The sequence below is a fragment of the Lygodium microphyllum genome, chromosome 9 (genome assembly GCF_053477565.2).
Source record: "Lygodium microphyllum isolate KBCC chromosome 9, Lygodium_microphyllum_v1.1.10, whole genome shotgun sequence".
Classification (NCBI taxonomy): Eukaryota; Viridiplantae; Streptophyta; class Polypodiopsida; order Schizaeales; family Lygodiaceae; genus Lygodium; species Lygodium microphyllum.
The window spans coordinates 126053328-126078902 of record NC_141143.1 but is presented as its reverse complement, the minus strand read 5'-3'; the positions used below and the strand labels follow the sequence as shown (position 1 = coordinate 126078902).

Here is a 25575-nt window from a genome sequence, read left to right as displayed (position 1 = left end):
GATACTAATGCCATGAATGTTTCGAATTAGAGGGAGCTTGAGTCAGAAGTGCCTAAAGATATGGAACTATGAGGGGCCAAGAATTGATGCATAAGGTAGAGGCCATTCAAGGTGAGCCTTGCCTCAAGCAACCACCAAACTCATGGAGTCATCTATGAGTTTAATGCACGTCTTGGTGAAAAGTATAGCTTGATCCAACTTTTGGTAGATCAAACTTTTCTAGAGGAAGAGGAGGCTTCAAACTAACAAGTGTGGTATTGTGGTAGATGGTCACATTGAAAGCCACTATCACTTCGAGACAAACCAAAAACATTTTCAACATAAAAGAGGAGGAAGAGGCTCGAATAGTTAAATTAAATAAAAGTAGAGAAGCGAGAGGTACTACTCATGGCAAGAGAGATGATAAAGGAGGTGTAGTGTAAAGGCCTATGGCCAATGGCCGAGCAAGTACCCTAGCGCTAGTATACAGCCATATTATAAATAAAGATAGTGAAAAATAAGAGTATCTCAATACCAAGAGAGATGATAAAGGAGGTGTAGTGCAAAGGCCTATGGTCAATGGCCGAGTAAGTACCCTAAAGCTAGTATACACTATATAGCCATATTATAAATAAAGATAGTGAAAAATAAGAGCATCTCAATACCAACAAAAACTCCTTGTATGCCTCTCTCTCTCTCTCTCTCTCTCCACATCCCACCATTGCTTCCCTCTCAACTGGTATCTGAGTTGGCACTTGTGAAAGCTTGTGCTTGGAGTGAGGAGTGTGAGAAGCCAAAATTACTCACAAGTTCAAAGAGTCAAAGCTTCATTGCAACATTCGTGCTTGCTCTCCCAAATTGAAGAAGTACAAATCTTATCATCATGCTCTTTTATTTAAATCAAAGAAGTATTTTAATTAAGGGATCCATTGAGGCTTAGTTTGGGGACTACCATAGCTCAATTTCAGTGCATTTGGACAAGCAATAGTGACTAGAAATAAGGCAAAATAGCTAGGTCTTCAAATTGCTTAGCAAAGGATTTGGTTTATATATTTGATGTATGTAAGCATGGAGGCTACTTAAGCACAGGGGCAGCTTCATGTAGAAGTAGGGGGTTAGCTTAGTAGGGGGGCAACTTATAGAATAAGCTTAAGTCGTACTTTCAAGCAGGGGCTCCCCTTGCCTCTTAACTGAGAGGAGAGGGAAGATAGTGATTTATATGTTTCTTTATGGAGAGCTTGATGGTCTAGATAGTCACCTGATATTAAAGGATGTATTGTAGTAGACCCACTCTAATTGGTGCATGGTTTTGTACTCACAAAATTGACGTTGTCATGTTCATGCCTCAGTATGTTTCATTTCAACATGCTTCTAAGATCTTAAGCCTTCTTACTAAGGCTTTAACCTTACCTCTCAATTAAGCCCCATTCACACTTTTGACAACTTGAGTAGTTTTGGAGAGAGCCCTATTTACACTAGCAATTCTAGAGCTAGATATATTGAAGATTATTCTCACTTGAACTCAAAATATCAATTGTCATTTGAATTTGTATTCACATTATAATTATGTTGGAACTAGTTCAAATTGAATTCTTTTTGTAAGAAGAATTTGTTCATATTACATAGGATTGAAACCAGTTATTTAACTATTTGCAAAAACTGTTTTCACACTACGAACTGGTTAATTCTAAGAATTGGTTCAATGATTTGGCATTCAAATACAATAAGATAACTAGTTGCTTTGGAAAACATGAAGGGCTATTTTATGCAATGAGGAGGATTGTTTTACGTGGAAGAGCAATAACAAAGGCAAGCAAAGAGTGATGAAGATGGGAAAAAGTAGGAAACACCGAAGGCAAACATTGAGGAAGAAGTAAATACCATATGCAATAATAGTGAAGTAAACACCATATGTAGTAATAATGATGGCGGTGATATATAACATGTCTATGCTCTTAGTAATGCATCGCTTATTGCTCCAAATGATGACATATTGCATGATTGGATCCTTGATTGACGGGTTTCCTTTCGTGTTACTCCTCACATGCAGTCTTTTGCTACTTATGATATAGATACGAAAGCATGTGTCTGTTTGGGCGACGACTTTGCATGTAGCATTGTTGGAGTGGAAGATATGCATTTATCACTTGCCAATGGTTCCTCTTTTGTTCTAAAAAATATCAATCATGTACTACATAGTAACATGGGATGACCAATTTCTAGCTTCCCATCCCATCATCCCAATCCCGCATCCATCTTAGAGCTTTCTCTTATGGTGACAAGGGATGGCAATTCCCATCCCCGTTCCCATTCTCGTCCCCATCCACAAAATGCATTCCATGTTATTATGATGTACTAGATTTCAAGAAAAGCTTGATTAGCAGTGGACAATTAGATGAATGTGCTTATTGAGTTATCTTTGACCATCACTCTTGGAAGATATGTAAAAGATCACATGATGCTAGAGGGCCAAAGTTTGGCACTTTGTACTCATTGCATGTGTTTAGTGTAAAGGATCACATTGGAGTATTAACTAAGTAACCATCTATCTCTCTTTGGCATTGTTGTTTGGGTTACACATCTCTAACTAGAACAAATCGAAAGTTATTTATCATTTGCAGAATCTTCGTTCTTTTAAATTTTCGAACTTCGAGATGTGTGAGCATTGTATACATGGAAAACATACTAGAATATCACATAAGAAACGTCTTGTATGAAGAAATTCGAAGTATTGAAGATGGTTCATAGTGACATGTATGGGTCTATACCTAAAATTTCATTGGCAAGAGCATGTTATTTTATTTGATGATGATACAAGAAACGCATGGGCTTATCCTATTTGCAAAAAGAGTGATACATTTGATGCATTACAAAAGTTTCTTGGCTTATGTGGAAAATCAATCAAGCAAGAAGCTTAAATGCTAAGGATTGATAATGGTGGAGAGTATACTTCTCATATCTTCTAGAACTTTTGAGAGATGTAGAGTATCAAGAGGGAGTTGACTACTTTTGGAAACCCGGCTCAAAATGGAATGAATAAGACCATACAAAAAAGGGTTTGTAGTATGCTCTCAAATGCCGATCTTTCTTACTACAGGATTTGGGCTGAGATTGTTAAGACAACATTTCACTTGTTTAATAGATCGCCCAACAAGCCATTGGATGACAAAATTTTTGAGGAGATGTGGTCTAGTAAAAAACCCTCTTATGACCTTATGGGTGTTCGACTGTGAAGTTTATATGCAAATTTTGAAGGATAAGTAGAACAAGCTTGATCCTAAGTCAAGGAAATGCTTTTTGCTTGAATATGCAGACTCAAGAGAGATGGGATACCACTTATGGGATCTAGAGGCTAAAAAGATAGTGTGCAGCCATGATGATGTAATCATTAATGAGGAGACGTATAAACAGCCCATAAAACTGTTTGAATATGCAGCGTGGCATTCCAGGAGGATGCACAGCCACCACATGAGCAACATGTCAAACCTACCCCACCTCATGCAAGGCTAGGACAGCCAATGAATGTTGAGGTGGGAGTGCAACAACAGGGTGACCAACCTCCCATACAACATGATAGACAGTTGACCAATGAAACCATCATGTAGACCGTTCCAAGCCAAGTTTCACCCATATGACTTGCTAAAGGAGCATTCTGTGCCTCTTGAAGTAAAAAGGGTCCCAACATTGTGTCACTGGGGGATGAGGCCACTCCAAGTGGGTCTTCACCTTGGTGGAGTCCATGTGAAACATACTTGCAGAGGTTGTGAGACCATGACAGCAGACTTTAGCAGTGAACTTCAACATTCTTATTGATATTAAACTTGTTGGATGACAAAAGCTGGAAAGCCTTCACCAAATGCACCTTTGGTGAATGTCGAAGGAGATGGGTTGAGGTGACCAAAGGCATGATATATGTCTGTATAGACAAACAAAGTGGGTTATGTGAGAGATACTCGTGAAAACCTTGAACCAACATTTCCAAAAGTTGATCAAAGCACACACTCGGCTGAGATTAAATTATGCTTGACATAATGCATGCCTGTATCTGACATATACGCTATCTAGCTTCAGGAATCAGCAATCAATGTAGCAATAAGTACTTCTGAGAGTACAAAACAACAACAAAGCTGAGCCAGAAATAGCATCAATGACATATTTCTTGGCCTTAGTGACACTCCTCAATACATGATTGTGTTTACACATTCCTTGGCTATGTTATGGCATTTGCATCTCTTTGTCCAGCTTGAATGAGAAAACCAGTTGAGAAAACAAAGAGGCTGGCAGAAAACAAGAAGCAAAAACTAGCATCTAGTTAGGGCAGGCCTTGATGCATATGTACAAGTGCCAATCGCCCACCGAGTTTACACATTCCTTGGCTCCGTAACGACATTTGCATCCCTCTGTCCAGCTTGAGTGAGCAAAGTAGTCCAAATAACAAAGAGATTTGGCAACAATCAATCAAGTGGAACTAGCAGGGCAGATCCTGGTGCCTTATGAGTGATTCAACGGCCTCCTCCTCCTTTGACTGTGTGACATCTATTAAAGTGCTAAGGAAGGCACGTTGTCTGCGCGGACTCTGCCCTACTCTCCGCAATTACTCGATTTCCTTCTGCAAGGGACAAGCGGCTCGCCAGGTCTTTCATTCTTTTCTCACTCTTCACCACCCATTCATCAGCCTTTTGTTGCAACTCCTTTAGGCTCTGATTCTATCTTTGCACTAGGGCCAGTATGGTCGGTTCCTGTGCTTTCCACTTTTCAGTTACTGTCTCCTTCTCCTTCTTAAAATATTCGATCTCTCTCTCTAACCTCCCTTGCTCTTCCATTCCATCATCAGCCTACCTATCATTTCATCCATTTGCTTTTGACGTGGTGCCACCTGCCCACTACACTCATTGAACATACCACATAGCTTGCAAACCACATTTGTTGAATATTTCATGCATGAAACACAAAATGTTTTGGGCAGTTGGTTTTGTTTCATTTCATGAATTAAGAAGCTGGTTTTACAAAAGTAATTTGCTCTCACAATATCCATACATATCATGAAATCCAGCTTAGGCCGACCAGCCAGCACTCTTACATCTAGCTCTTCCAGCAACTATAATCTATGAAGCACTGTTGGACTACTAGAGTATATGACCAGTCTTCTAAGCCCTACCTGTTCCCAAAAGCTTCCGAGTTAACCTTTGAGTTTTACTATGGGAGTAATTGTAGACACAGGTTGGAATGGACACAGTAGAGGCAACACTGGCAGCCGATCTGATAGCAGTCTATATTGAGTTTCAATAATGATTGTGAGAATACTGAATTCCTCTGAGTTCCAACAATGATTGTGAGAACACTGAATTCCTCTTTACTTTAAGCCTAGGCTCATTTCAATGTTAATCACCGTACTAGTTTATGCTTCTTATATGCAATGGGCTGAATAATAGGTTCATGGAGAGTTGAGCCAGTAAAAATCATGGCAACTTTTAAAGTGTCAAGTTCTTTTTTTCCCTCCGTTGTTTTGATGTTTTTGATATTGGAGAGCTTGACCTTTGTGCTTTTTCAGATGGTAGACCGTAGTAGACAGACAGACTAGCCTGAAACAACATTCTAGTGAAAATAGGTTCTTAGGTTGCTCTGTTGAAAACATTTTACTTTAGCATGACAGTAATATAGTAACTCACCTAGTGGGCCACTGGAAATGTGTTCAGTGAGGTAAGGATGAGAGGCTAAGCTATAGCCATGTAACCCCGCATTGGATTAAACTGGAAGATTGCTGAGCCCTAATCCTTGTAAGGAACGGTACTGCAAGCGAACACTTTCTCCGGTATCTAATGTTCTTACAAGATACCTGCAGCATCTCCTGACCATAAGGATGTGTGTAAAGCATAACAAGGATATTTTGAAAACCAAGTTTTATTCATGGATGGCCAACAACAGACTAATTAGATATTTCACTAAGGACAAGATGGCCACAACTTTTAAAGCAATTCTAGAATACTTAGGTTAAGAATTATACCACCCATTTAGACATTGACTCGCTACAACTGCTTCTCTTCCCACAAAGCGCTCAGGAGTTCGTTTATTACCCTGTTTGAGCCAAAATCAGCCCAACCATTGCTATATAATCATACAAAACTCAAAGCAAACAATGGTGTACCTTTATTACAACGCGGTCATTGACGATAAACGGGAACTGAACACCCTTTGATCGAGATTGTGTACTGCTACTAAAACTAGCCGCCTGTAATGTGGTATGCTTAAACCAGTTGGATGACCAACTTGACATGATAAATAAATACCAGACCACCACAATCATAATGCAACAAAGTCTATAGCTGGCATAGCCCAAAAAACATTTATATAAATTTGACTAAATGGAGAACTTAAATAGCTCTTTTAGCTTCTAGAATTGACAAAAAATATGTTAAGGCTAAAACTTTTTGTTATCTTCGTGAATTTGGATTGAAAAACGAAGATAAAGGAGGTCAAATTAGACCAAAAGCATCACATGTATTCATGAATCATTACCACAATCCCAGATAACTAGAATGCCTTTTGAAATAAATGCACAAGTATGAACAGCCTTGGAAACTGACCAAAAAGGCTTCAAAACCCAATGGTATAAAGATCACTAGTCAAACTTTGAACTGGTTGAATGTTAGAACTTGCCAATTCTGGCCAGTGCCCATGTAATTCGTGTGGTATGGACAGTTATTGAAGTGTCAATGTAGTGTGTGTACACCTAGTGTCTTTAGACATTAACATAGTGACACTAGGGTCTAGTGTAAGTTAGCCCAACTCTAGTTAGTTGGTGGAAGGCTGGTTACGTCAACATGACCTAAACCGGAGTTGTACTTTCACTCTTATCTTTCAATTCAGTAAGTACATTTTACTCTCTTGCTTCAGCTTACTCATTGTCATTGTCTCTCATTTCTCACTCCTCCATAGCCGGTGCATTTTTTGCATGTGGTATCAAAGTAGCTTCTACGGGGGTTCTGCTCAGCCATTGCCAACCGGTGCTGCTCCGCTTGAGGTCCTGCTGCCACCAGCTTTCATTCGTGTGAGGAGAAGAAGAAGTTATGACGTGCTTAGCTCAGCTCAGCTCCTGTAGCCACTGGCCAGCTTAGTCTGCCATCTGCATCGCCACAACTGCCCAGCCACAAGGCTGCACACTGGTGACTGAACAGTGCCACCCACTCAGCCAGCACCACCATCGCTGCCATCAAGGCCATTGTTGCCAGACACAGAAATGCCCACCGCCTGCTTGTGCTTTCTGCACCACCAGTGGCGCCTGCTTTGCTAGCATGCTGCCACCTTGCCACGCACCACTGCCATCCTATGGTCACCACCTGATCTTGCCCTGCTATCGCTTTCTCCTCCACCGCTTGCACCTGACATTTTCCCCCCTGCATTGTGACAACACTGCACGTCCACCAACAACATCTGCACCAGTGTCTCCTCCAACTGCGCCTGCATGCCCTCCTATTCCTGCCGCCTGCACCTCTTGCACTTGCACCCACAGCTGCTGCTACCGTTGCCACCTGCTCAACCTGTGCTTCCTCCATTTGAGCCACCTCTTGTGCCTGACATCTACTGCCTAAGATACCTGCTCTATCGACACTTTTGTCTGTAATTGCAGGCTAAGTGCTGGTTTGTGCAACCTTGGGCACATTTATCAACAATTGTGATAGTTTCGTACTTGCATTCTAATCCAAGTGGGGATTTTTGGTAGTCAACAGAGTACATTCTATACTTCAGCTTGAAGTATCTGGCTGCTGATTTTTGTGCATCATTGGCAGCATGGCACATCAGGGGCATAATGACTAGAGCAGCATCCTTGGTGTCTTGCTGATTTTTATGCATCATTGGCAGCATGGCACATCACGGGCATAATGATAAGAGCAGCATCCTTGGTGTCCTCACTCAGGAGGACAAGCTTGATGGCACCAACTACACTCTATGGAGTTTTATGATGCATAACCTTCTTGTGGCGAAGGATTTGTGGAACTATCATTGGTGATCTGTAACAATCACGAAATCTTGCACCTCAAACATCTCATGCTAGAGGATATGTTGCCATTGCTGCTACTACAAAACCCTCTCCCCCTCCTACTGAGGATCAACAGAGGTGGGACTCGAAGGATGCATATAGGCCCTATCTTTGATTGCCCTGTTAATGAAAAGAGCTATTATTCCACATATTTGGTCTTGTAGGACCTCAAAAGCTACTTGTGATGTACTAGAACGTATGTTTGCAGCACGTAATGAAGCCAAGATATCTTACCTTTGCAAAGAGCTAGCTAATGTAAACATGGATAAGGGTAACAGTATGACAGATCACCTCACACACATACACGATTTGCATGAGTAGCTACTTAATGTCGATGTTGTCTTTGAGGGGGACAATAGTCCCTTACATTTGTGGAATTGGAAAGTCTCTTGCTGCAAGAGAAACAAACTCGGAAGAATGTTGCATTGTGTTCGGGTGATGTGGCTATGCTCTCAAAGTACAAAGGCAAAGGGAAAGTCAAGTTGAATGTGAAAAATCAACAAAAGGCTGATGTGGGACAGTCATCAAATAAAGCTACCCAAGACACAGAAAAGTCCAAGAAAAAGGGAAAATATCGTTATTGCAAAAATCTTGGCCATTATATTAATGAATGCCGGAAGCGATTGGGAAAAGAAAAGAAGGAATCCAGTTTGGCTGTCCAAGACACATCAGCCAGTAAATCTTCCAATGGTGATGCTTTGGTCAACTTTGTGGAGGAGCACTATGCATTTCTTACATACAAGTTTAATTCTTCAATGGTTGATTCAACATTTAGTGATGCTAAAATGCAGCAGACATGGTATTTTGAAAGTGGGCTAGGAAGTGTCTCCTCACATCTTTGCATTCAGCCCCTACAAGCAAGCATGTTACATGTTACATGTACAAATAACATCTGTTATGATGTATGTGTCATTGGTTCAGTCATGAATACTATTGCAAATGGTTCAAATTTCATGCTTCTAGATGTTTTGTTTTTGCCTAGCATTACAAAAAAATTATTATCTATATATGCTTTTACTAAGCATGGCTTTTAGGTCATCTTTGAAGATGGAAAATGCATTGTTTGAGACAAAGAAAAATGGATTATGCATTCAAGCTATCCAACACCCTGTATAAGGGTCTTCTTTTTGTTGGATATGTATGATAGACAGTCTCATGATGCTCTAGCAATTAGCACTCTTTCGCTCACAATGCAAAATGTGGAGCTATGGCATGCCCGCTATGGACATATGAGTTTTGGTAATTTGATGACCCTTCAACAATGTTAGATGGTAGATGCACTACCTCTAGTGGAGACCCCACCTTCCCATGCATGTGAGGGATGTATTTTGAAAAAAATACACAAGTTTTCTCTTAAGAAGGATGGTGTAGTACATGCTATCTGGATGTATTTTGGGCAAAATGCACAAATTTGCTTTCAAGAAGGATGGTGCAGTACGTGTTGTCCGAAAGATGCAGCTTATACACTCAAATGTTTGTGGTCCCATGAGGACATGTGCACTTGGGGGTCATCTTTATTTTGTCACCTTTATTGATGACTACTCTCGGTATACATGGGTGTATGGACTGAAAGCAAAATCTTATGTGTTTATGCATATGTATTTTAAACATCTTGTTGCAAAGCTTGATTTAATATGATGGTCAAAGATTTGTGGCTGACTAAGAAGATGTTTAATACTTTGTTGGTCAGTTTTGATAATGAATTTGGATTCCATTAGATAGTGTTTCCATTGACGTAAAGCTTGAACTATAGCTAATAATTATTTATCATATGTGGAATACTTCAGTTCAGAAGGTTTAAGTTTGTAGCTAGAATAGGCTATGGGATGTGAATCTTGCATAAGGACAACTCCTATTTTTGATCTGCTAGTATTAGTAACTATTAGAAAGAATTATCAATTAAAATCAAGTAATTGCAAAACATGTGCATGTGTTAAAGCATGTTTTAGTAAATCAAAAGACTTTGTTGGTTATTAGACCAATGATATACAACACCTTTCTTTAATAATTTCATTAAAGGCAATGCAAGTAATGAAAATTTTCTCATAAATTTGAGAGTGTAGATAGAGTTCGATACACGATTCATTCACAAGCGTGTAAGACGAGTACAGAGTACAACCCTTAGACCTTAGGGTTGTGTAAGTGCCTAAGGTGCTTTCACACCCGAAAGTGCAGTTAGGTCAAGTGCCTAAGGTGCTTTCACACTCGAAAGTGCAGTAAGTGACCTAACTGTGTAACATAAACACACAAATAGAGAATAATGTAACTAGGGAAAAAAAACCTATCTTAAGGAGAGTAAGAAATGCCCCCAGTGTCCTATTGTGGATCATCCATACTCCTATGTGAGTGTAGGTGTGAGTCAAACCCAATGAACCCCCTTGGAATGAAAAGTGATTAACATACAAGAATCATTCACCAAAGGAGATCAGATTTAAAGCATTGTGAAATGCTTCAAATTTGTCACGAGGAAGAGGTTTGGTAAAGATGTTTACCACATTGTTGTTGGTAGGAAAGTAGACAAGGCTAATATCCCTACATGTAGCCTCTCTTTGACAAAGTGATAATGTATCTCTATGTGTTTCATGTGTGTATTAAACATTGGGTTCTGTCCCACTCCAATGGCACTTTGACTGTCAGTAAACAAAGGAGTAGGCTCCGTGACAGATACACCAAGATCAACCAACAAATGTCTCAGCCATACACATTCAATTGTAGTAGTAAAAGTTGTGTTGTATTCAACTTCACAAGACGATGTGGCAACAATGGATTGTTTCTTGCTAAGCCAAGAAATGCAAGATGAGCCAAGAAAGAAACAACTTCCACTTGTAGAGTGACGTGAATCAAAATTACTAATCCAATTGAAATCAATGTAAGTATGTAACTGCAACGGCGCCCCCTTGGCATAAAGCAATCCAAGAGTCCTGGTGCCCTGCAAGTAATGAAAAACACACTTCATAGCTTGCAATGTGACATGCGTGGATTGTACATATATCTGCTCAAGGTTGAAACTGCAAACTAAATATCTGGCCTTATGTTGCATAAATAAATGAGGCATCCAATTGCTAGAGCATATGTATGAATGTCAAACAAATCACTATCATTATGCAAAGACAACTTAAGTCCAATTTGCATCGGTGTGCTAACTAACTTGCAATCCTGGAATCCAAATCTCTGAAGGAGTTTACCGATATATCTGGATTGTGACAATCCAATGCCTCTAGCATCATGAATAAATTGAATGACCCTGAATCTAACATTTCAAAAGTTTGCTACAAATTTTTCTTGAATGCTGAAATCTAATCAGCATGTGTCCTCGTGAGCAGAAGATCATCCACATAAAGACAAATGACCAGCAAAGATCCCCTCTCTTTACATACCTAAATAGTAGACTCTGATGGGTTGTTAAGGAACCCTTGGCTGAGTAAAAAGGCATCAATTTTTGCATACCAAGCTCGTCAAGCTTGCTTCAAACCATACAAAACCTTTTTTAGCTTGCATACCAAGTGTTCGGATCCTTTAACTACCAACCCATGGGTTGTTGAACATACACTTCTTCCTAAAGTTCCCAGTGTAAAAATGCAGTTTTAATGTCAAGCTGGTGCACAATCCAACAATAATGGGTAGCCAAAGCAACCATACACCTAATGGTGGTCATACAGAATGTAGAAGCAAATGTCTTCTTATAATCAATGCCCTTCTTTTGCGCATAGCCTTTTGCTCTTCATGAGTCATGGTGCCGATGACGAATGGAGAGACCCGGGGGAGGGTGAGATGCTTGAGTCTTGACTCTTGAAACTTGAAAGTTGAAAGAGAGGGAGAGGGTTGGGGTAAAGTTGAAAGAGCAAGAGTGAGAGAGAGGGGATGGGAGAGGCTTAAGCCTTGAGCCTTAATAGTGTGCAGGAAAGAGGAGAGAGTGATGTTGAGCTAAAAATGCATTAGCTTCACTTAAATAGCCCCAAAACATGCTTAATTAATGAAGTAACCTTGTTTATTTAAAAGAAATGCGTTCCTAAAGAGTGCCTGTGTCCCACAGCACAAACCCACTTGGGAGGGCCTAAACTTTCTATAAATAGGTATACTGCCCTCCATTCAAAAAAATATCTTGTTTTTGCAAGTTTCAAGTATTTTTAGCTTGTTGCCCACACCCCTTTCATGGAGGACGTCGTAGTCTCAACTGTCCCTTCCTATCATCTATAGTCTAATGCCTGTTTCCAGCCTTTCACCCACAATTTGCAGTTGTTTACAGCATAGCGACTGTTACTGATCACTCTCTAGCTGCCGCTTGCTCAGTTTTCTCTCTCCTCCCTGCTGTCGCTGCTGTTTTTCTCTCTCCTCAGCCTGTCGCAGCAAATTTTCTCTCTCCACTGCCTGCGTTTGCATATTTTCTCTCTCCTCTACCTCTATTCAACTGATTTTCTCTCCCATAGTCTGTGTTTGCTATTTATAGCTTGCATTTGCTACACACTCTCTCTCTAGATTGTTGTCTGCTTCAAGTCCAACCATACACAGGCTGCATTTATTGTTGTTCGATATCCGGAGGCTGCCATGCTATGATTTGAGATCTGTTTAGAGTACGACACACTCTTTAGCTCATTACCCCTGCCCTGATCCTTGAGATACACGAGTTCGAGGTTCAATATTCATTCACTACATAGTGTGTTTACTGCATAAGCATTGTATGTTCAACAATCATATCACTTCATTTATTTTCTGTGTTCGTTGTCTCTGAGTTACCCTTACCCTAACTATGTTCTTTTATCATTCTGTGCTTTGTCATACGGTTTCTGTTTGTGTTTCTCTGTTAGGGTATTTTTTAAGTTAAAAATGCATTAGCTTCACTTAAATAGCCCCAAAACATGCTTAATTAATGAAGTAACCTTGTTTATTTAAAAGAAATGCGTTCCTAGAGAGTGTATGTGTCCCATAAGCACAAACCCACTTGGGAGGGCCCAAACTTTCTATAAATAGGTATGTTGCCCTCCATTCAGAAAAATATATCGGTTTTGCAAGTTTCAGGTGTTTTTAGCTTGCTGCCCACACCCCTTTTGTGGAGGACATCGCAGTCTCAATTGTCCCTTGCTGTCATCTACAGTCTGGCGCCTCTTTCCAGCCTTCCACCCGTAGTTTGCAGCTATTTACAGCAAACCGACTATTGTTGATCCCTGTCGCAACAAATTTTCTCTCTCCACTCCTTGCATTTGCAGATTTTCTCTCTCCTCTATTTGCGTTCAGCTGGTTTTCACTCCCACAGCCTGTGTTTGCTGTTTACAGCCAACGTTTTGTTGTTTTCTCTCTCTCTAGAGCTTGCGTTTACTGCACACTCTCTCTCTAGACTATTGTTTGCTTCAAGTCCAGCCATTCATAGGCCGCATTTACTGTTGTTCAACATCCAAAGGCTGCCTTGCTGCGATTCGGGATCCGTTCAAAGTACGACACACTCTCCAGCTCATTACCTCTGCCTGATCATTGAGATATAGGAGTTCGAGGTTCAGTATTCATTCACTGCATAGTATATTTGCTGCATGAGCATTGTATATTCAGCAGTCATATCACTTCATTTATTTTCTGTGTTCATTGTCTCTACATTACCCTAACCCTAATTGTGTTCTTTTATCAGTCTGTGCTTTGTCATACGGTTTCTGTTTGTGTTTTTGTATTAGGGTATTTCTTTACAAGTGAGAGGCCAGAGCTTCACAAATCACAAATCAATTCAAGATCCAAGAGAGGGAGATGAGAATGGCAAATGCTTCTTGTATTGGTATGGAAGCATGGATAAGAGGACCACCTTTTGTAGATGTGAGAAGGGTCAACAGTCGAAGAGAGCTACCAGTTGGATGAAATCCAAAGGGGGGGGGGGGGGGGGGGAGGGGATAGCTGGAAAAGGGGGTGAATGAGGTACCTAAGTCTTTCCATCCCCCCAAAAAGTGCCACGCAGGCAAAACATACAAGCGGAACACGGGAAGGCATGGTAAACGTGGCGGCCAAAGGCCCTTTTTTCCATACGAAACCATATGAATATGTATGGTACCGTGCGGTACGAATCATACGGTACGATCAGTACCGTACGAGGTACGAAAACAACCCTACTTATCCCTAGTCTATTGCATTGCAGTACAAGAGTGATAAGATGGCACCAAAGTTTGGGCCTAACATGTCACCAAAATAAGAAATGGACTTAATGATTTAATTAAAATTCACAAAGATTTTTAATTAAAATGAACTTTAATTCTAGTACCCCTAGCTCTTAGTATGGTAACCATTGCACAAGCACTGAAGGATTTAATATTGGGCATGCATTGGGGTCCATTGAAGAGCCAAGCACGCGAGGAATCATTAATAAAAAGAGTGTTGGTCTGTGACAAACACATTGATTGTATGGGCGGGTCACAAGTGCTTAGTGTAAAGGCTCATCTTCAATATTAAAGAAATGTTGTAAGGGGACTCACCTTGAGGGGCAATTTGGTGTCATCTACTGTGTACGAGCGCTCTAGCTCTCAAGTTCTTTGTATCATTTATTTTCTTTGCTCAATCGAATGTGTGTGAGTTAAATATCTACTACCCTATAGATTAGATCTATAGGCCGGTCTTATGAATGCCTAATTGAACTAGAACGATTGACAGAAACCCCTCTTAGCTACTCATGCCCTTCTCGTTAAAAAGACGCAATGAAAAGCATGGTTCGATAGGTACGTACAACAAAGATCCTTCCATAAAAAAGATCTAATGCTGATTTATTCAATCAAAGACTACAAATAGAAGCTAAAACTTGAGGTCTTGGACCCTATCGCATCTGTGCAATTAGTGGAACCAATAATATAGTGCTTGAAATCTTGGAAGGAGAAAGCATTGGTCATTTCAATGGGAGTTGTATTAAGAAGTATTATCCTCCAAGGCACTACTTACATGATCGTGGGCAGACCTGAATGGGAGATTTCACTGACAAAAGTTTGTATTTTTAGCATTCAAGGGAAAGTGGGAGAGCTGCACATCGACACAAGGCTAAAGTGTACAAGTAAAATGACGGAAAGGATCAACGTTATCTTTTCCAGGTTTTTCTTGTTCTTGATGGAGAAAAGCCTGCATTTTCAGCCTTTAGGAGCAGATTTTGAGTTCTCATCGGCCCAAGCAGTTAAAACAGGTTCTAGACAAGCAAAGTAAGCCCTAGTAGGCTGCATTTTCAGAGTCACAGGAGGTTGCCCTTGTTTTTGTGCAGGTTATTCGTCAATGTCTTCTAAGATCAATGTGGAGTTTCAAGCTATTATAGACCGTAAGGTCCTCGTGTTACCAGCCTTACCTTTAGATCAAAATCTTGATAGGGAGAATTATCCCATCTAGTGGGGAATTATGCTTGCCATCTTGGATGGCGGAGTTCTTGACCAAGGCTATAGACTATCCTACAGTTCATGATGTCTCCAAGCTTTCTACTAATGAGAAAGCTGAGTTGGTAAAGGCACAAGCGCATTGGGACAAGCTAAATGCCCACATCCGCTCCTTTCTATTTCTCTCTTGCACTCCAGCTGTGATAGCTCACATCAAGCATTTGATTGTTGCTCGGGAGATATAGTTGGAATTAGACCACAATCGTATGATCGGATGACCATTATGAAAAGGTGTCTTTGGAGGTACAAATGCAAGCATTGAACCCATCCAAGTCCACTTCCATGCAAGAGCATGTCAATAATCTTTGGCAATCGGCAAATGCAGGGAAGGTGATTACCTCAGAGGACATGGCAATAACTCTTCTTTCCCATTTATCGCTGTGATTTAGTGCATTCTATTCTCCCTCGATTGCTTCAGGGCAGACAAATAGTAGATACCCTTAAGTGGAAGAAGCTAGTTCTGATAGTCATGGACCAGGAAAAACAACTCAAAGGTCAGAACACTCCCAAGTCGAAGATGTGACAAGACGATCTTCCCAATAGAAGGGGAAGAATAACAACAACAAAAAAAGGACAAGAAGACCAAGAAAGATAAAGCCAAGGAGTCCACTTATCACATTTGTGGCAAGACAGGTCATTGGAAGAAGGATTTTCCCGACAAGGACAAGAAGGATACCAAGAAGGAGAAAACCACAAAGGACTCAGGAGTGATGGCAACTCCCTCATTGGCCGCCTTCCTCCATTTGGAGGTGATTAAAGATGCTCCTCTGACGGCCTCTGACACAGCAATGTTGAACCCCCACCCTCATGAGTGGATTGTGGATAGTGGTGCTTCCCACCACACGACTTCTATAGATGGTATTGCCCATATACATCCGATGCATGGACAAATTCTCATAGGTAACATCCCTTCGGTCCCTATCAAAGGCAAAGGTGATATATAGTTGATTTCGAATGGGCAGCTGGTGCCCATATATCATAAGTCTTCTATATGCTGGGTTTGGAATATCATTTTCTTTCAGTGATGAGCAAGATTTGTGCTCTTGGTCTCATGGTCAAGTTTGATAAGGACTCTTTTCAAGTTCTTCATGGTGATTCTCAACACGTTCTTTGTGCAAGTCATGAGGAGAATGAAGTCTACAAGATACGGACTTCATCAACCTTTACTTTTCTTCTTTCTTCTCAAAGTCAAACCAAGATATGGCATGCTCAGTTTGGCCACTCAACTACGAGTACCTTTGGAAGGGCAACACTCTTGGTCAACTTGTGTGTGGATTGCCAGAGACTAAGGTGAGCCACCCGACATCATGTGTGTCTTGCATTCATGGCAAGCAACATAGAGATGCAATTCCTAGCAAGGCTAGGGTGTATTTCTTAGAGCTGAAGTCTAAAGCATTCTCATACTTTTAGGATTGATTGATCTTCGAGGAGAACAGGTCTAGTAGGAAACTCAAGATCTTATGTTCCAACAAAGAAGGGGAGTTTATGTCCAATGAGCTAGCCACGTTTTGTGCAGATTCTAGTATTCAATAGGAGTTTGCTAATACGAACACACCTCAAGCAAATGGCATATTGGAGTGGAAGAATCACAATGTGATCGAGATGGTGCAGACTATGATGGATCATCAACAAACATCTTAGTGTCTATGGGCCGAAGCAGTGGCCACCCATGTCCACATCCTTAATCGATCACCTACATCAGCTGTTGGTTGGTATGATACCTTTTGAGGCCCACTTTGGTCAAAATCCAGATGTCTCATTTTAGGATGTTTAGGTGTGATCCTTATGTTCACATCCCGAATAAACAGAGGGATAAGTCTGAGATAGCTTCCAAAAGACAAGTATTCCTGCATTATAGCTCCCAATCCCAAGCATATAGGCTTTTTGATCCCATTTCATGGGAGGTATACACAAGTCGAGATGTTTAGTTCATGTAGTTTCCACATGCTATAGAGGGGGGTGTTAAACATCCTGTACTTGGAGATCCCCATGATAGTTGGGCACTTGGGCCAATGCCTTTGGAACCTATGCCTCTTGAGGTTACAAGATATTGTTTCACTCTGGATGTAGGTGCTATCTCTTGGAGTAACAAGAAGCAACCCATTGTTGCCCTATCATCTACAAAGACAGAGTCTCAAGTCAGACAGCTCTATGCAATTGATAGGTTATTTCCAACATTTTCGAGCAATCAACCAAGCTAGACAAGCCACATAGGATGCCATGTGGCAGTCTATTTCTTCTATGCAGCATTTATGTGATCATTTTATTCAATGATTGCATTTTTGCAGCAGTCAGCTAGTTTTTATCTAGCCAACCAAAAACTATCTAACCTGATCAAATCTTCCTTTTTTTTGGACCTATTTATAGGCTGGCCTGCCCTGGTCAATTCTCACTAGGTTTTCAGGTGGAGAGAGAGATCCGCTCATAGAGATACATCTACCTTCTTCATTTCAACATTCATCTACTGCAGTTTTCTGCGTTCTACTGCCTCTTTTCTCTCTCCCTCTTCTCTCGTGTTCATTTTCTTTCAACTTGGTCATATACTTCACATTTGCTGCACTCTGAAAGAAGGTCCTTTGGGGAGCAATTTAATAACTCCCTCCTTCCATGATGCAAGCATAACCCCTGTTTCCCAAACCTATTGGCACATGGCAATCAAGGATTTCACCAAACTGGCAGCATAGGTCTCAAAGAACTCATTAGTGAGGCCATCCTAACGAGGACTTTTTGTTGAGCTAAAATATGCATTACTTGCTGATTAGCCTCTTAAACAGCCTCAAAACACACTAAAAATGCTCTTTTAGAGTAAAACCCTAAAACGAGGAGTGGTTCGAGAGAGTTCAATGGAAACCCTAAAACAGGGAGCGGTTCGAGAAAGTTTAGTGGAAACCCTAATTTTTGGGGCGCCCTTCCACATCTATAAATAGACAGGCTGCCCCCATTCAGCAATCATCCTTGTTTGCAGGTTACACCAGCCCACACACCCTCTGCTGTTGTTGGTGCCCAGTTTCCAGCCTGCAACCCGCCTCCATCTGCTGTCCAGCCATCATCGACTGCAGCCACATCGTCTTCAGCCTGTTGTCCATCATCTCCAGGGTCAGCCAGCCTGCGTTTTCAGCATTGCAGGCCCTGACACTCTCATACACTGTTTCAGCCTGCTGTTTACAACAAATTGTGCACAGTTTCCAGTCCTCGATCGGTGGTACACTGCTGCGTTTACCAGTTTCTAGCCTCCAGACTGCTGCATTTTGGTGACCAGCATGCTGCCATTCACTATTCAGCACTCCTACACTTCAACTGGTGGTCACAGACTTGGGATCCATCTTCGGTGGACATCACACTCAGACATTGCTTTGCCCTTGAGCACACTGTACACTCTTACATTCATTTACAACATTCATTCACTTCCGAGTTGTGTTCTCTCTCTCCCTTCTTTTGTTTGTGTTTGAGTTTTGAGTTTTGCGTTTAGGGTTTGAGTTTTGCCCTCTGTGTCTGTGTCTGTGTCTGTCTTTGTGTTTCTGTTGTGGTCGTACACTCTGTGTGTCCTCAGTGCAAACCCTAGCAGTCTTCTTAACATGGTATCAGAGCCGGTGCTCTTGTAAAGAGTATCTTGCGGATATTGTTGAGAGCTAGTCTTTGTGCGAGGCACACAATACGACTCATAACCGAATCACAATGTCCCAGACACCTTCTTCTCCAGTTCCTATGATGTCTTATCAGGCTTCTCCATCATTGGAGGCCCTAAGACGGCATTATGGACTCGGTGAGGAGGACGACACTTCATCTTCACCAGATTTCACTAGCATGACAAAGGAGGACTTTGAGGAGTACTATCGCAACAAGTACGGTGATGTTTACACCCCTCCTACCAGTTTTGCTACCACATCCGGACCGGTTGGTGAGGCTGGCCACCTCTCCGATCATGGAGGACATACGGCATTCGGAACGTCTGGCGATCCATGTTCATCATCTCAGCCAGGTCCAATGTCAGGTTTGTACAATTCTTTTGTGCTGCATGAATCAAAACCCTCACACGTTTCTTCTTTTGAAGTACAGGATCTGGATGGCTTTACGTATGTGAACTTCAATAGAGGGGGCTCACGAAGGAGACAGAATTCAAGTACATCTACAGCTTCTATTTCATTTGAGCATATCACACACACTTTTTACTTCCCTCCCATCCCACCCTCTTCTATATCACACCTTGATAATCTCTCATCATCTTTCCAAAATCTTGGATTACACTCCACATCAGCATTTACTCACACACACATACACATTTGCGTCTTTGCACTTGTTCCTTTAGTTAGCTTTTCATTTTTGTTTTGTTTTGTTTTTGGAGCATCTCACTACTGACCTCTGTGATTGCAGACTTTGATCTCCTTTGCAGGTTTTGTTTTCAATGTAGGGCTAACATGCAGGTTTACCCAATCCTACCCGGACTGGAGACTTGGGATGTGCGCCATTCCTTCATGGTTTCATCATCCTTGGAGTTTTTCTCTTCTACCAGCATGGAGGCTTTCCCTTCCGAGGCGGATCGTGCAGCATCTCTCTTGATGCTATCCTGCGATGACTTCTACCTAGCTCTTCCAACTGGGATACTTCCTCCTCCTCTTCATTCCTTATGGTTCTTGGCACCACACGAAGACCGACATCAAGCTCCTCTTCCTTCTTCGGCATCTACATCCAGGTTGAGAGGGGGTTCCTACCCTTCTTGGTATTCTACAGGCTTCAGTACTTTGTCTTCGACATCGGCTTCTTCCCCTTGTTATACCTTACCCTTTGCATTGTATGATTTCATCATCTTTGTACTAGGGCACTTGGGCAAGTGAACAATTTTTCCATGAGGGACATTATCTAAGTGACATCTGCTGCATGAGCATTCTTCAATATGTAGCATACTTTGCATCTCATTGTGCAGAGCACCACTTCCTAAGCTGTTTCCACCGGCAGCTGTTGTTAATACACCACCATCCTTCTTCATCACATGGATACCTCATTACCTATTTTTCCTCGTCATCGACACCCTAAGTGGATGGGTTAGCTTGCATTGTTTTGTGATGTGTTGGGTGTACCCTCCCTACTCTCGTCTTCTGGGTCACTATTACTCAATTGGCCACATCCCATAAAATTTACCACACTTATTCAAAAAAAAAAAAACACAAAGTTCAATGTGGTTCCATCCGCCTTTGTAGGACTTGGGCAGCCGACGTGCACCCTTTGTCCAATGCCTTGTCCTCTCTGGGGTGACTACTTGGATTCCCTTGGTAAGATAAGCATCGCCTCTGTAGTCTTGGTAGACCACTGGGTAGCCGACGTACACCCTTTGTCCGATGCCTTGGCTACTTTGGGGTGAGACGCCTTGGGGTACATAAACATCACCATGGCTGGCCTAACCTTTTGGCTCAATTTTGGGCCTAAGAGGGGGTGTTGAGCTAAAATATGCATTACTTACTGATTAGCCTCTTAAACATCCCCAAAACACACTAAAAATGCTATTTTAGAGTAAAACCCTAAAACAAGGAGCGATTCGAGAGAGTTCAGTGGAAACCCTAAAACGAGAAGCGGTTCGAGAGAGTTCAGTGGAAACCCTAAAACGGGGAGCGGTTCGAGAAAGTTTAGTGGAAACCCTAATTTTTGGGGCGCCCTTCCACATCTATAAATAGACAGGCTGCCCCCATTCAGCAATCATCCTTGTTTGCAGGTTACACCAGCCCACACACCCTTTGCTACTGTTGGCGCCGAGTTTCCAGCTTGCAGCCCACCTCCATCTGCTGTCCAGCCATCATCGACTGCAGCCACATCATCTTCTGCTTGCTGTCCATCATCTCCAGGGTCAGCCAGCCTACGTTTTCAACATTGCAGGCCCTGACACTCTCAGACATTGTTTCAGCCTGCTGTTTACAGCAAATTGTGCACAGTTTCTAGCCCCCGATCAGTGGTACACTGCTGCGCTTACCAGTTTCCACCCTCCAGACTACTGCATTTTGGTGAACAGCCTGCTGCCATTCACTATTCAGCACTCCTACACTCCGACTGGTGGTCACAGACTTGGGATCCGTCTTCGGTGGACATCACACCCCGACATTGCTCTGCCCTTGAGCACACTGTACACTCTTACATTCATTTACAACATTCATTCACTTCCGAGTTGTGTTCTCTCTCTCCCTTCTTCTGTTTGTGTTTGATTTTTGGTGTTTGAGTTTTGAGTTTTGCGTTTAGGGTTTGTGTTTTGCCCTCTGTGTCTATGTCTGTGTCTTTGTGTTTCTGTCGTGGTCGTACACTCTATGTGTCCTCAGAGCAAACACTAGCAGTCTTCTTAACACTTTTATCCAAAGGTAATTGAAATAAGACATCCATAACCTCATCCTTATGAATGTCCCTTTCCAAAGCAACATAGTTCTCCGGTGAAAATTGGTCTCTGACCAAAGTGTAAAATGCCGAACAAGCATCAGATATTTTCTTAGAGGGAATCAAAGCCAAGCCAAGAAGATCCACAAAGTAGTTTCTGCACATATGAACAATGATTTGTAGATCCGTAACCACCTTTTGAATGCAGCACTTGAAGAGGAGAAGAGAAGGAAAATTAGAGCCTTGCACGTCCAGGCAGTTAGATGGAAAGAGGGAGACAGCCCTCTAGAAGATGCCAACAGCATATGCAGATAAATGGGATTGGAGGATCCCTCGACGGTGGAACATGCATGGCATGGAGGTAAGGATCTAGAAAAGGGCCGGCCCCTTATCATCAAATTTGCAAATTTAGGGTCACAAGATGAGCCTTCCTCTCCAAAAGTAAGGCTCTGAAAGGAGAAAAAGTAGATCTTGAGGAAGATTGCACACCCACCCAAGTAGCCCACCGTAGGGAGTGCATGCCGCAAATTTTGGAGGTCTACAAAGTGGGAAAATGAGCAATATACAAAGTTGGGCGCATCATTATCACAAATAGGCACCAATGACAGGACATGGTCTATGAGACACATTTCAAGTTCACAATGTGGAACTATAATGGAGCCATAAGGGCAGATGCAGGGCTATTCTAGGAGATCGTCATTGACAAGGACATCATCCTATACACAAGACACACCAAAGGCCAGGCATGCACTTGCCAGAGGTGAGAAGCTATAGATGGAAGACGCCACGTAGCCCTAGAGCCCGATCATGCAAGGGGACTGGAGGGTCTAGAGGAGTAGTGCTATTGTATAGGGAGGAGCTACAGCATATGGTACAAGTCATGCAGAGAGATGAGGAGGCTCGCTTCATGTGGATCCAAATACACACATGTGTGATGAAACCCTAACTAAAGCGACTTGACTCAAAGAGTGGTTTCTCAACACCACAAGGGGAAGAGTCACCATATTTACCATTGTATGAGAAAATTATGCATTACTCCAACATTGAAGATGTCCTATTGGCGAGGGACTTCAATGCACAAACAACACAGAGACATGTTCCCTTCTTTGAGAGTGAGAACCACATGTATAGAGAGAGAGCACCAAAGAAGATGGGGCTCAAGCGTACATCACAGGACAGTTGCATGTAGACTATGGTGACCACCTCCTAGCCATGGGAGGTGCATATGGATTAGCCATCCTTAACAACTTGGATAGATGGCTTGGATTGGATGCTCTCACATGCTTTCCACATAAGCATGCATCCAAACGTACAGGATGAGTCTCCTCTGAAGAACCTATATAGCCTATAGAGACTACAAGCGAGCATGGTGGACTACCTCCTAGGGCCCTTATCCCTCATCCCTAACATACAGTCCTTCGGAGTGTTCCCTCGTCCACTAGCAGTGGCAGCCAACCACGCCTACCTATAGTTTACCATCACTTGCAGACATGATATGATCCCTCTAGTGACCAGCCACCCAAGATTCCCTAGATATCACTTCACTAGATTGGCAATGAGTGCCTACTCAGATCATCTTTATTGGAGCTTGCAAGAGATGGACCCCCACATATCCTTGGAGGATTTTACAGCACAACTTGTTGGAGCACTTCACACCTCAACTTGTTAGCAAATATGTCAGTTCATCGTTGAGTTTGTGCATGTGTCCTGTGGGCTAGGGCACTTGGATATTATCCTGAGTATTTAGGCATTATTATTTAGCTATTTTAGCATTTTATGGTGGTAGATCTGCTGCAATTTATGGCGTTCTTTTGGCCTATTTATTCAAGCTCCTCCTCCACAGTCATTATCATTCATCTGTCATTCATAGGTTCTTGCTAGAGAGAGGAGCAGGTGCCAATGCCTTCACACTCAATGACTCACATTGGTTCTATATTGTCACATGACTTGGTATATGGATTCCATTTCCCGAGTCTTCTTCTGGGTTCTCTCTTTTGCAATGTTCTTCTTTTCTCTTTGTCTTGCATTCAGCAATCTGTTTCAGCATATGTATGCACTTCCATTGCTGCATCCACTTCTGACATGGTACCAAATTGCAGGATCTATGTTTTTACTGATGTTTTTCTACTGATTACAGGTCTGCAATACCTCTTTTGATCAAGTGACCTGCTGCTGGCTTCCAGCCTGTCTACTATCTACTGCAGCCTGTGTTTTCTGTCCACACAAATTTGCATTTTCAGCCTGTGTCAGCATTCAGCCCTGTTTTCGTCAGTTTGGTGCATTTATTTCTTAATTTAGCCTGCATTTGGTTTTCTAACCCTCACTGCTGGCTGGGCGACTGTGTACAGGCCATTTTGCTATTTCTCGAGTTTTTTAGCTGTTATTGTCACTTCTTGCAGCAGTCACCCTCCTCTTCTAATAAGATTTTGGTTTCCACTGTCTTCTCTCTCTGTCCACCTTGTCTCCTCTATCTTCTCTTCCTATCCTCTCCAGATGGCTCCTCCGTGCACTTCTAATGATGATAAGTTACATGGCCCTGACTATCTAACTTGGAGTGTTGTTATGAAAGCCCGATTTGTACAAAAGTAGATATGGTACAATGTTTAAGGAGTTATCCCATGTCCTCAGCGTCCTTTTTCAGTTCCTGAAGATTTTGATTAGGACAATCATGAGGAAGTTGTGCTTACATGGGATATAGATGATGCGCATGCCTATTCTGCTCTTCTTCGATGTATTTCTAAAGAAGTTCTACCGACAGTTACCTCCTACAGGACATCTCCAAAAGTATCGTCGAAGCTTCAAACGTTGTACACGGCAGCTTCCACCATGCATGCAATGACACTTTATGGGCAGCTCGAGCAGATGAAGTTCGAGCCTAAAGACACTATTTAGTCATTTTTGCTTCGTATTGCACAAGTACAAAAACAGCTTTGTCATGCAGTCTGCTCTTCCAGCGGTACACCTGTTGAGAAACCCTTCACCCGTAGTTTGTGTTTTTTGCATTTCAGCATTTTCCGTTTAGGGTTTGCAGCCCCAAAAAGGGGCGCCATCCTAGACTGACTGTGCTTATTTATAGGCCACTCTCTCATTCATTCCTTACGGCTGATTCATTCAGTCCGTCACCTCTTCTCTCCAGCCTCTCCACTACCCTCGCACCCCTTCAGGAGGACACTGCGATTCGTGGTTCATGGCTGTCTTCATCATCTTCCTTGTGCTACCACACCCTTGTTCCCTTGTATCACATTCACTCCATGATTCGGAACTTCATCATTCCATTCATCTGAGTTTCTTTTCTCTTCTCTTCTCTTCTCCATGTTTGTCGAGTTCACTCTATGTTCCTCCCCGCAAACCCTACTGTCTCGCTGGTACATCATCTTTTGACATGGTATCAAAGCTAGATCTACTCACCTAGCAATGAAGATCCTCCACTCCAGTGAAGGCAAAGACCGGTGGCAGGTTTGGCATCCACTTCTCTTCTTTTTCCGGTACATCAACATCTCGTTTTTGCACATTTCAGGTATTTCAGCTTGCTACCCACGCCCCGGACGCGGAGGACATTGCAGTCCAAGCTGGCCATTGCTGTCTACTACAGTGTGGCACCTGTTTCCAGCCTACCACACATTGTTCAGAGCTGACTTCAGCATGCTAACTGCTGCTGCTGGTTTTTCCTGCGTTTTCAGTCTTTCTCTCTCCTGCAAGTTGTCATGCCTGCGTTTTTAGTATTTCTCTCACCTACTGCCTACGTTTTAGTCTTTCTCTCTCCTGCAAGCTGTCCTACTTGCGTTTTTAGTCTTTCTCTCACTTGCGGCCTACATTTTTAGTCTTTCT

The 25575-nt window shown here is 42.1% G+C and overlaps 2 protein-coding genes across 4 annotated transcripts in view; one reads left to right on the top strand and one right to left on the bottom strand.

Annotated features, from left to right (window-relative positions):
* LOC148031555 (proteasome assembly chaperone-like protein) overlaps positions 1 to 25575 on the top strand; it is a 275937-nt gene that overhangs the window by 35099 nt on the left and 215263 nt on the right. The gene's annotated exons all lie outside the window — the stretch shown is intronic.
* Positions 1 to 25575, bottom strand: part of LOC148031557 (uncharacterized) — a 67839-nt gene that overhangs the window by 923 nt on the left and 41341 nt on the right. For 2 of the 3 annotated variants that reach the window (XM_087685096.1, XM_087685094.1), the window contains exons 5-7: positions 6125 to 6208; positions 5984 to 6054; positions 5649 to 5815 (exon numbers count right to left, since the gene is read on the bottom strand). In XM_087685096.1, coding sequence (XP_087541222.1) covers positions 5725 to 5815; positions 5984 to 6054; positions 6125 to 6208 — 246 coding nt within the window. In that variant the 3' untranslated portion in view covers positions 5649 to 5724. Of the gene's footprint in view, positions 1 to 2777; positions 3896 to 5648; positions 5816 to 5983; positions 6055 to 6124; positions 6209 to 25575 lie in introns of those variants that run through there. The other variant, XM_087685097.1, reaches the window with a different exon arrangement.